General features: G+C 42.0%; 1 protein-coding gene across 1 annotated transcript; it reads right to left on the bottom strand.

Annotated features, from left to right (window-relative positions):
- Positions 1-3,201: 3,201 nt before the first annotated feature.
- LOC130389667 (matrix metalloproteinase-9-like) lies at positions 3,202-8,147 on the bottom strand. Its single transcript, XM_056599554.1, has 13 exons — positions 7,845-8,147; positions 7,425-7,663; positions 7,076-7,224; positions 6,851-6,979; positions 6,526-6,699; positions 6,227-6,400; positions 5,931-6,104; positions 5,660-5,815; positions 5,370-5,541; positions 5,127-5,260; positions 4,694-4,844; positions 4,206-4,309; positions 3,202-4,096 (listed from the first exon to the last, which is right to left on the bottom strand). Exons 1-13 carry the CDS (start codon positions 7,977-7,979, stop codon positions 3,972-3,974), a joined length of 2,016 nt encoding a protein of 671 aa, XP_056455529.1. The 5' UTR covers positions 7,980-8,147; the 3' UTR covers positions 3,202-3,971.
- Between the last annotated feature and the right edge of the window lie 4,369 nt (positions 8,148-12,516).

Here is a 12,516-nt window from a genome sequence, read left to right as displayed (position 1 = left end):
AAGCTGTGAAATATATGCTGAGGCCAAATCATGTAGTGCCTTAAAAGTAATCAATAAAATCTTAAAATCAATCCTAAAACAAACGGGAAGCCAATGTAGAGACGCTAGAACAGGTGTGATATGGTCATATTTTCTAGATCTTGTTAAAAGCCTGGCAGCTGAGTTTTGGACAGTCTGTAGCCGTTTGAGTGTTTTCTGGCTCAAGCAGGTAAAAAGGCTGTTACAATAATCAAGTCGTGAGGAGATGAAAGAATGTAGGCTAACAAAGTTTCAGCGTCACTGAGATTTAAAATTGATCGAATTTTTTAAATATTGCGGAGTTGGTAAAAACAAGATTGGACGATCTTGGTGATGTGTTGCTCAAAACATAAATTACTTTCAAAGAGGACTCCAAGGCTTCTTGCAACAGTTTTGATGAGTTTTGACAAATTGGCCAGGCCAGGCCAAATTGGCCCGGCCTGGCCAGACTGGCCACACTCACACTGGCAGATTTGAGCACGGTTAGGTGTGAAAACGGCCACGGCAACGGCCAGATGGCCTAGTGTAAGTGCACCAAGTCCAGCAGAACAAGAACAGACCCCATGCCTGCGTCCAAATTTATTAAAAGGTCATTTGTGACTCTCAACAAGGCGGTCTCTGTGCTATGGTACTTACGAAAGCCTGATTGGAATTTTTCAAAGACACTATTGTTTACCATAACTGCCAGCAGCTGCTCAGAGACTAGTTTTTCCAGGATTTTAGAGTTACTAGGTAACTTTGAAATCGGGTGAAAGCTATCGAGGATAGTGGGATCAAGTCCAGGTTTTTTGAGAACTGGTTGAATACATGCAGGTTTAAAATAATCAGGGACACAGCCAGCAGATAGTGAACTGGTCAATAAGTGGGGCCCAATACACTCCTTGATTTCAATTAAAAACTTGGTGGGAATAATATCTAGTGGGCTGGAAGAAACTCTCATATTAGAAATTATTTTCAGGAGTTCAGGCAGGGAAATAGGAGTGAAAATACTGAGTGTCCCGGTAGGGTGAGCTGACGTCCGTGAAGCCGGGGTTTGTTCTGATACTAAGTCTAATATTTTCCACTTTCCCCACAAAGTGCAAGAGGAACTTCTCACAATCTGCATCTGATTCAGCAGGGGCACCAGGAGGGACTAGATTTACGAGTTGGTCGACCGTCTTAAATAAAAATCTGGGATTGTGTTTATTGTCAGATATAAGATTAGAGAAATAGCATGTCCTTGCATTATTAACCACACAGTTATATGAGAGCAAATGCTCTTTCATAGTCAGGAAGTGAACCTGGAGGCCTGATTTCTTCCACTGGGGTTCAGCTTTTCTGCAATTCCTTTTGCAGCCCCGACAACTCTCATTTAACCAAGGCTGTTTCCTTTTTTTTAGGTTAGATCTTGGCTTAACAGGGGCAATGACATCCAGGGTTGAGGAGCAAAGCTGGTTAAAGGAATTCAAAAAGTCATTTGTATCAGGGACTTCAGGAATCGGAAAACACTGCTCATTAAACTCTCTACAGAATTTACTGGCACTGTGCTCATTGAAAACGCAGGTGTACTTTGTGCAAAGTGAGGCAGTGCAAGCAGCCAGTAGTTTACAGGAAAAAACAATACAAAGGTGATCAGATACACACATGTCCATGACCTTACATGGTATCCTCAAGTCCAGGCTAAAAATGAGGTCCAGAGTATGACCATGCTTATGGGTCTTACCAGAAACATGTTGTTGAAAATTTTGACTTAGTGATGCTTAAAAAATCAGTACCAAGGGTATTAGACAGGTCATCAACATGGATATTAAAATCCCCACAAAGCACAATTCTATCATGGTTTAAAAAAAGACTAGATAAAAATTCAGAGAGTTCTGATAGAAATGGGCCAGCTGGTTTAGGGGGAGGGTAGATTGTTGCAAAAATAACCGGGTTCGGTTTATAGACTGTTACAAGGCCGCCACCACGGCCAAAAACCCTAGGCTGGCTAATACAGTCAAAGTCTGGGGGACACAGTTCAACGAGCTTGCAGTGATCACCGGGTTGTGACCAGGATTAGGTAAAAAACATGAAATCCAACTCAGCAGAAAAAATAAAATCATTTAAAATAAAAGTCTTATTAGAGAGAGATCTTACATATAAAAGAGCCATCTTAAAAGGTCTATGCTGGGCTAAAACCATTACTGGAGTTATGGTCCTGTTAAGATATTAATATTTCTGTGTTTAGGATTCCTGTTGAGTTTGGCCGGTAGGCATCTAACCGTTACAGGAACCCTATTACTAATGGAAACGGTGCGAGAAAGATCCAGATCCGCCTGTATAATGATGGATTGTATAGGGAGGCTTTCCGGTGCCAGTGTCAGCGACAGATGTGACTGGCAGGGGGTACTGACGGGGGGAACAGTGATCTGAGTGGGCGGATGTTTCGGGGAGAAGGAGATAAACAGTCATGCATGTGAGGTTGATTGAACAGTGTGCTGTAGGTTAGCCTTTAGCATTTTGTTACCCCACCAGTTAGGGTGAATACCGTCTGGCCTGAATAAAGGTGAACGGTCCCAAAACAGATCGAAATTATTAATGAGACCAAATTTTAGAGCTGTGCAGGTGGACTGGAGCCAGGTGTGGAGGCTGAACTCTGCTAAAAAGTCTCACTCCACGGCCCAGAGAGGGGATGGGACCAGAAAAGTAGACACTCTTGTCACAGGAACTTAAAAAATGAAAGAGATTGTTAAAATCTTTTTTGATGAGCTCAGACTGCTGACGAGCAGTGTCGTATGTTCCGACATGGAGAATCACACGTCTAATTGAGGACAGGAGCGAGCGCAGAAGCCCCGGAAGTTTGCTGGTGATGACAGGGACCGTGGCTCCGGGGAAAAAGTGAGTTGCAGCGTTGAAAAAGCGTGTGTTCCTTATAATGGAGTCTCCGACTACTAATGTGGTCGTCGGAAGGAAAAGGGGCCGAGGGGCTGACAGCCGTGGAATCTCGGAGCCAAAGAGTTTTAAGGGGTTTAAAATAACGATTTCGTTTTTACCATAATATGCCCCATCATTCCAAGTTGATAGCTTTTTGGTAGAATCTGCTAAAAACTGCCAACTTAAGAATGCGTACATGCGACTTTTTGCTCCCAAACGAACATCCCAACTCGTTATCATACTAAACATATCCAAGATCCATTTTACACCTGATTGGGCCTTTAATAGACTACTTCGTTTCATCCGCTGCTCGCTTGGGTGGATGCATGGAGCGACTGCGCGCTGACAGAGGGATTGAAATGGAAATTCCGAGATTTAAGTGGACATTTCGACATTAATCTCGTCATGGTAAAAAAAGAAAGAAAATCATCATGGTGTCCCTAATGCGCCATAGGCCTACGTCGTTTTCCTAACAATGATTTGTGCATTAATTAAGAATTCGGTCTGGACTCAACAATTTAGTTGTATATTTATTGGAATTAAATGTCAACTTAAATACAATACAAAATATCTCATTTTATAAATTATTTCAGTGATGGAGACATGCAATGCCACCCAGTGCAAATAACTGGCATCAAGTCAAAATACACAAAACAAACAATATTTTGACAGGATAAACATTTGGTCTATCTGTTGCTTAAAAACTAAATACTGAAACAGTCTGAGCCTGTCAGACATAAAACCTTATTCTGATCTGATGCAGATTCTGTTTTGTAGAGAACAGTTATGTTCCTATTCCTGCTGTTCGCATCCATAACCTGTTCACAAATGAAGTGTGATGCAACAATAGAGTTTCACACTTAAAGTGCCTTCATCTGAGTCATTCAACTAAACAGTGTGTTGCTGCGTATGTGATTGCGTGGGACTCAGGACCCCAAAAATGGCAGTTAAAAATTTTGCATTGCATGTGACTGTTCACAGTTCAAGAGGAACTGCCAACAAATTATTACTAAATGTTAATTTGATCGCATATTGTCACAAGTGTTCTTCAAGTGGGCTTCTCAGGCCTGCAGGCCGGAGGCGTCTTTACACTTGAGGAGATCATACTTGATGTAGCCAACACGGTTGACCTGGCGACGAGAATTCATGCGCCAGTAGAAGCGATCACGGCAGAAGTAAAGGTGACCTAGAGTTGAAGGAGATTCAGATTGACATGTAAGATGTAGAAAACTTTTTAAAGTACTTCGAATTTTTATAATAGTTCAAATAATGGCTGAAACTATTCAGATGTTTACCTTTGTACAAGAAAACATCGTGGACATCACTGGGAACTCCGCCGAAGACCGTGTCAGTTGTCCGAGGATATCCTCTGTCCATCTTGAGAGTCTTCACATCAAGCCTGGTAGCATGAAATACAATATAATGACCATTATTGTTTAATATAGGCAAAGAAAGTGAGTTTCTCAGAAAGTCTTGGGAAATTATTGTCGTTATAACATATTCCTGCATGTAAATATTGCTTGTATACCATTCTTCTTGTATATTGTTTCCTAGCATATATATTTTTAGCATTTTATACTTATGCACATTTATAAAATTGTTGGCGTTTGCTGCTGCTGGAAGTGCAATTCCCTGAGGGAACCTTCCCGAGGGATTAATAAAGTTCTTATTCACCCATCCATCTATCAATCAGAGGTTTGCCTGTTTTTGTTATGTTTGCAGGTTTTCTTCAACCACCATGTTTGCACCCAAGCATAAAGGTTCAGTGCCCAGCGAATCTCACCTCCAGTAGTTCTCCCCGTTGAAGAGCAGGACTTTGCTCCCCTTTCTCTGCACGGATCCCTCCACCGTCTGAACACTGCTCGGCAGGCCCAGCTTCTCGATGCTGCGGGGTCCAAGTACCTTCTTGCCAGTGTACACCCAGAACTGAGTTCCTTTGAACACAATTGGAAACATTTATGTTAATGCAGGGGGCAGGATAGTGTAGTGGCTACTAGTGTTACAATCCCAGCCATAAGGTGCTTGGTTTGATCCTCAATGTCCGCAGCCTACCTCTGTGGGCAACATTGAACAAAATGCTTAACCCCTACTTACTCCTCAGTGCAATGTATCTTCTTCACTTTGATTGAGGTAAGATAAAGGTGGCTGCTAAATAATTAAATATAACTGCAATTGATTTATGTGTTTCATAAGCAAACTGAGGGAAGATCGCTCACCTGCAAAGAAGTACATCTTTTTGGTTTCCGGGTCCTCAAAGGCAGAGTCAATCTTAGCTGGCAGGGCCGGCCACCCCTCAGAAATAGCAAATGGACCCTTAGCCTTATCGCTGTTGGTCTTTTTCCAGTAATATCTGATGGAGAAAATATTATTATTAAAAGTTAAAACAAAGGCCCCGCAATTTCCAATGTATGTTTTCTTTCCTGAACGTAGACAGACAGGTACATTGCGTATTGACCTACCCATCCTTGAAGAAGTGCAGCACATTCCCAATCTCAGTGATTGCGTCAAAGGTCGTGACCTGACAGACATCATTGTCTGGATCTACAGGTGTCGGTGTGGTGGTTGTTGTTGGTCTGGTGGTCGTCGTGGTGATGGGACCCGGGGGACTGGGGTCCGGGCCGGTTTTAGGTCCTGGGGAAACACAATTTTAGAATTGGAGGATAATGTTTGCTTGTCATCGAATTTGCAATTTTTTATTGAGAACTATACTGAATGATTTTTTGTTTTTCTTTTAAGTAAGTGGGCTTACCGTAGAGATACTGAATGCCTTCAACGTCGTCCTCATTTAGGGAAAAGTTCTCAATGAATCTGTACATGGGAAACATAAGTGCGTCTCTGACTTTGGAGTGGTCCAGGCCCAGGGCATGTCCAAACTCGTGGGCTGCTACCAGGAACAGACTGTACCCTGGGGGCAGAAAAAGAGCCACTTAAAATTAAGAAATCATCATTCAACATTCAATCTGTCATCTTATAAGAAGAAGACTCAGTGTTGCATTAATAGTCTTTTTTTTTTTACTCACCTTGGTCAGGACAGAATCCCCATTTGGTGTCGGTGTCAAAGTTATCAGTGGTGGCACACCATAGCCTTCCGTCATTGCGTCCCTCGCTAGTGCAGGAGTCGTACGAATTCCCCTGGAACTGGAAGGGGAAGCGACAAGACTCGCCCTCTGAATTTCCTCCGACCACAGCCGTTTCTGGTGGAGCAAAGAAATTCGATTTTACAATTTTAAAAAAGTAGAAGAGGAAAAAGACAATGCGCTGTGTGGGCAGTAGGCTAAATCATCGATCATACACCAGGCAAAGGTTGGCTACTCACCACGACTGGGGCAAAATCCAAATTTCTTGTCGTTGTCAAAGTTGTCAGTGGTGGAACACCAGCGGTAGCCGTCATTACGGCCCTCCGTGGTGCAACTATCGTACGTCTCCCCAAGAAATACGAAGGGAAATACGCATGGTTTGTCATCGCTGTTGCCTCCGAACGTGTACAAAACTGCCAGGAGTAAACAGGAACGGATGGGAAATGATTATCGATGTTGTCAGCAATCCCCCAGCCCCCAGAAAGCTTCATTTTTAAGAGGCCATGTCATGGCCCTCAATATAAATTGTTGTTCTTACGTTCACTGGGGCAGAAGCCAAACTTCTTGTCCGTTCCAAAGTCGGCTGTAGTGGAACACCATGGCAGGTTGTCGGAGCGTCCGTCCGTGGTACAGCTGCTGTACGACTTTCCGAGGAAGGTGAAAGGGAAGTGGCACAAAGCTCCCTCTGCATTGCCGTACAACGTCTTCACAACTTGTGTGGGAAAGAGGGAAAACAGAAAATAAATAGCTCGATTTTATTGCCATTAATGAAGTGACCACTAGGGGGAGGTGTTCGGTTAAATACAGCAGGGGATGTGGAAGTCGGTTCCCTCATGGAGTAATAAAGGCCTTCGTGTTCCTACCTGTCCCTTGGCCTAGGGTCCAGATCTCATCATCGTCAAAGTGGGCGTCACCCTGGATCCCTTCGCCGGGGGGGTAGGCGTGGGCCAAGAGGCCGTCCTTTCCGTCAAATGGATACGGGTCCCCATGATCTAGCATAGACAATTGTATGAAATAGTATATCAGAACAACTCATTTTCAAATATTCAGAATTCATCATGGTAAGGATTGAAAGAGATTTGACCTACTGGCTTTCCCGAAGGATATCATGATATCGGCGGTTCCGTCAAATAGACGGGTAAAGGTGAGAGGAGTCACGTCACTCCACACCTTGAAGGCCCTGGCGAAGGCGTCGTCGGTCAGGGAGGGTGCCATATCAGGGGAGTAGTTCAGGATCCTAAAGAGGAGACAGCCATGTATTCATTAACATCACTCCTAGGCAATGGCTATGTGGGACAATGGTGTATACAAATGTATCTGGATACTGTTATGTAATCTACGGCACCGCATGGCAGAAGTATTGAAGCATCACCATGGTTATTTAAAACTCCCTTTCAGCAATCCTAACTGTTCACTTCCTGTCCCTTTTCTGCCCACCTGTAGGTGACGTCGTTGTGGTCCCATTTGAGGTCTCCGTCGAAGGACTGGTAGCTGCGAATGTCTGGGACCCCACAGCGGGGGCGTTTCATGATGTCCAGCGTGGTCTTGTCCAGCAGTCCGGTCTCCTCCAGACCCATCCGCTTCTGCAGCGTCTTCAGAGCTTTGGACGTGGACACGAGGGACTGGAAGCCGCTGCGCTGCAGAGTCTCCAAGTAGCCAAACCTCTTCAGGTATTTCTGGTGGTTGAGAACACAAATACACATGCAAATTAGTACAGGGAGAGCTCACTGTATATCAAAAATATGTTTTGACATTGGTGATCTAAATTCAAGGCTTCGCCGCCTCGATGGCCGATGCTTTTTTTGGGGTAAAAGCTGATCTATCCTTAAACAAGTGATCATGCCATCTGCTACTTACATCTGCCATCTCCACGTCAGTCATGTTGTTGATGACATCTCCCGGGAAGGTGACGAACACAGACTTGACAGGAAGGCTGAACGTCTCCATTGTGCACATCCCCAAAACCAGCAACGCTATCGCAGTGGACCTCATGTTGAGGTCAAAACAATCTGAGCTGTGGCTGGAAAGAACTCAGGCAGAGAGGAGCAGATCCACTAAAAACTAAAACACCCAGCAGAGTAAACTATCTCAATGTGTTGGCTTCTCTCCTTTGTTTTGACGAGTGGTGAGTGTTGTTCTCATTTGTGCACTCCTAGCGCAGCACTGCTGTATTTATGCACCATAGAGTCTTAGTCACTAAACCTCACCCCCTCTTACACCCAACCTCAGACCTCCCCTTTAGAAACGTAGATTGATACACAGGAGTGGGGAACTTCCAAACTGTCCCAATTTAGCCTTTCACAAGAGCCCAATGAAGTGTGATTGTTTTGTTCTCTTTTTGTTCAAATTTAAAGGGGGTGGATTGTTAGTAAGTGGTTCATCTAATTACATTCACTAAAACAAATGGTTCACTTCAAACTGGCAACAGTATTGACACATGGAATGGTTTGGTTAAAATCCCTGTTAAACTTTGTATGCATGTATCAAACTGCTGTATTGATACTACATGTGTCAATGCTTTAGAGTTTGAATAAAGGTTAGCTTCCCTTTAGGTTCATACACCTGAGGTACAGACAGATGCTGGCTGTGGGGCTTGTGTCAGGTATCACTCCTGCTGGGAACCTGATAATTGTATTACTTTATTTTTTTGTTTTATTTTATAAATGTTTACTGGATAAGATCTCTTTTTATGAACAGGTCATTACAGTTTTAGGGAAAAAACATCTAGCATGGCCATTTCTACAACAAGTTCAAGAAATAAATATGATTTCGAAAAGAAGTGGACAAATTGGAACTACTAATAACGAAAGGGCGTTTTTATGGTTGCAAATATACAAACATGATAACACCCTTATGATTGTGCAGAACCTGACTTTTTTGTAAGTATAAATGCATTATAAGACCCATGCATGTCAAATTCACAAATATTTGAAACACAAATTGACAGAGCAATAAAGTCCTAATAAATAGATGGCGATATTTATGTCCACATATACAGGAAATAAATGTGACGTCATTGCTAGTCTATGTCGAGACAAATGCAATTTTCACACCAGCTTTCCCACAACGACCAAATGACCAGTTGCAAGAGCTTGCATCTGGCCTTATTTGGTCATTCTTCTAAGACTATATATGTTGTCTTATTTTGCCTTTGAAGGGGATCTTGCTGACTTCCTCATGCGTCAATATCCCAAGTTCAGCTCTAATGTTTTCTTTTACCTTGTCGAGGAAACACATTTAATACTTCATTGAATTGCATCTCATATTGGACTATTTGTATGTGTATTATGACTAGTAATAGTCATAATACAAATACAAATAGTCCAATATGATTATCACAATATGAATATCATTATCACTTGCATAACCATTTCTGTCTGTATGCATGAGTGTGCACTTGAATGTGAGGTATATTTTACATATACTTTCAAAACACATTTAACAGTTTTAAATTTGATGACGCTAATATAGGCCTATTAGCTTTGCTAAATTAATAGTTTTAGTAATTACGTGCGTGTGCACAATTGTTGTGGATAAGTGATGCAGTTATTATGTTTTGATCCGTCATTCCGATGCGACTCACTAGGTTACCACACAAATGACCAACATTACCATTGTCACTATGAATCATCATGATGGAATATGCCTTCCCAGTCACATCTCATGATGAAGTCAAACATAAATCATGAAAACCAACCACAACATGAAAGAAATAATTTGCAGATGTAACTCAAACTTTACATTTGGTTAAAGGTATTATGTTAAACATTTACAATAGACAAAATGCCTACAGTGGATCAAACATGCTGGTTGGATGTTTGTAGATTGATGTTACTTGTCAATGAAATGGAGAAGGGACCAATTATCAAATGGCCTGAATCATATATTAATGATTAAATGAACAATATAACTTTGAATGAATAATTCCCAAAAACGCAGATACGTTTAATTTATATTCAACCCCAAGCTCCCATCCTCTCAAGATGATTCAAGGGCAAATTCAAGGGTGTTGTCAAGGATATACTATAAAAGTAGGTCATCATACGGTTACAAGGGCATTTAAAAGAAGGTAATTAAAACCATTGAATCCCTCTTAAAAACACATTTTATGAACATTCGTGTATATTTTACCAGCGAAGCTCAACAGCAGCAACCTTAATGGAGTTATTCATCTTCATTTAAGTTTATATTTAGGAAATAGTTTTTTAATGCTGTCTGAGCAATGTTTTCATTTATATTTCATGTGCTTTAGTGCAGGTATAAATTACAAGTATGTTGTAATTTATACCTGCACTATGTTGAGACTTATACGTTCATGTAATTTGACCAAGAACTGTTTATCTTTTTTTATGATAGCCTGAATATTCTGGTGTTATTGCAGTTCACTGGCCAGGTTTTATTTACACTGCATGAGCATCTTGGGCCAACTTCAAACAGAATCCCCAGCACACACTGTCTCTCATCTCATGAAGTTTTCACGCTCATAGAGACACAATCACAAGGTTATTTCTGCCTCTGTGTGGCTCCCCGGAGCATCCCCAGGCCTGCTTTGAAAACATCTGCCACTGATTTTACATGGCGTCAAAGGCTTAATGAACATGGCTCCATGAATGTGAACACACGCCATATTTCATTTGGCTCTGCCACTTCTTGCAAACAAACACGTCCGCACTGACGCTTAAAATATTAACATTGTTGTTGTTGGGCTTCGCTTCCAAATTTAGCCTGGATCTCCATGCATGAGTCTGTTGGTACACAGTACGCAGCCAGACTACGTCATGAGTGCATGAGTGGAAAACATGATGGTTGAGAAGTCGGCCCTTCATGTCAAAACGTAAACATAGATGGAATGTATAGGATTAGGTTAGGAAACGTTGGCATGTGGGGTCTAGCCTTTGCAGACGTCACCACCTTCCTATTTGTTTAGGGAAGAGAGTGCGTAAGAGAGCACTGAAGAAACACAACAGTGAATACGGTCCAGCAGAATGTATCCTAGCAAAACCATGCATTTCTTTTTTTTTATATTTATGATTCAACATCTCTATTTTACTACCAATTGTGATAGTGACAAGCCCTGTTTGTTTTCAAACTGCAATATAAACTACAGTGTTTCTCGCGGGTCGTTTAAGTGACCAAAATCACTTCCTGTCTGGTATGGTTTCTGTCCAGCTCCACTCCTCATACGCCCACCACAGAGCTGTGTTGACATTGTGACGTTGTGGCCATGCTACTCTGAAGTGTGTCACGGTACTTTTCCCTGCTCAGCTCTGCTGAGAGCGCATTTCCAAACTCCCTTGAATGAGATTAGTATTTTTAACTCAGAGAGTATAATTAAATGTAAATAAACTGAGACTATGGAACTCCCTTGAATGAGATTAGTATTTTTAACTCAGAGAGAATAATTAAATGTAAATAAACTGAGACTATGGAACTCCCTTGAATGAGATTAGTATTTTTAACTCAGGGAGAATGATTAAATGTAAATAAACTGAGACTATGGAAGCGTACTTGTGAAACATCTCCACCACCAACATTGGGTCAATCAGCTAAAGTTTGCCATGGAGGACTACAGCACTGAATCATGCTGGCCTGGAGCAGCAGACAGGGCTGGCTGTTTCCTTTATCAGATAAGCCTCTTTTAGATGTTTGAGACCATGAGTCATATTAGACCTAGCCTGTTGTTAGTTTCCTTGTTTGTTTCAGCAGACCGGCTGACCGACTTAAAGACATACAACACATATATAATTGATATCAGGTGCCACAGCAGTAGGTATTCATACATATTTTAATTCATTTAAATAGTGCCAATATCCCATTCAACCCTATAATGACCAGTAAGGTAATACTACTGAGAGCTCAATCCCAAAAACATCAGCACTCAGGCTCCCTCTCATCAATATGCTTGCTGTCTTAGCAGCCAATGAAGTTGAGGACCACTGCAGTGCGTCACATTGAATAACTCACTTCCATAATTCGATCCCAATAGGTGAGCAAACTCTGTGACTCTAATGAAACAGGATGTGACAGATAACCAGCAGTGTGTGGCACAAGCTGAGTGTCAGAACCGGTTACGTTGCTTGTCTCACAGTAGATCCTTAACCGTAACAAATGTCTTGAAATTATAGAGGGGATTGATGGTGGAGGTTCCTCAAAATGAGATTACGCAAACTTTTTATCTGAACCAAAGAAGGGGTGGATTCCACTGTGGGACACATCAAGACTACAACTGCTGAGGACCGTGGCCCCCGAGGCCAGGGACCGTGGCATGGACTTGCTGGCTACAGATGTGTGTGGCTGTCGGGGCTTTATGGAAAGCTGCCTCCTACTAATGCAGTTAAAGGCTAATGTCTACCAGGCAACAGTGGTTGGGTTTATGGGTGTGGTCATGGGGGGACTGATCATGCTGCAGTGAACAATATTATTGAAAAGTCAACTGTGGATGTTTGGTTGAAACAACGCCTTCATGACTTATTTTAAGAAATCCTATTTAAAGAGCTGTCTTAAAACATCGACATAAATCTGTTTTGTG

Source organism: Gadus chalcogrammus, chromosome 1, assembly GCF_026213295.1.
Source record: "Gadus chalcogrammus isolate NIFS_2021 chromosome 1, NIFS_Gcha_1.0, whole genome shotgun sequence".
Lineage (NCBI taxonomy): Eukaryota > Metazoa > Chordata > Actinopteri > Gadiformes > Gadidae > Gadus > Gadus chalcogrammus.
The sequence above is the reverse complement of the archived record's forward strand: the minus strand, read 5'-3'. Positions and strand labels throughout refer to the sequence as shown.

Excerpts from the sequence above, each read along its gene's own strand:
- LOC130389667 (XM_056599554.1), bottom strand. The coding sequence starts at position 7,979 with ATGAGGTCCACTGCGATAGCGTTGCTGGTTTTGGGGATGTGCACAATG. Across the intron at positions 6,700-6,850 it reads GACCCTAGGCCAAGGGACAG|TTGTGAAGACGTTGTACGGC; the intron begins GTAGGAACACGA and ends TTCCCACACAAG. Across the intron at positions 5,816-5,930 it reads GGGATTCTGTCCTGACCAAG|GGTACAGTCTGTTCCTGGTA; the intron begins GTGAGTAAAAAA and ends TTCTGCCCCCAG.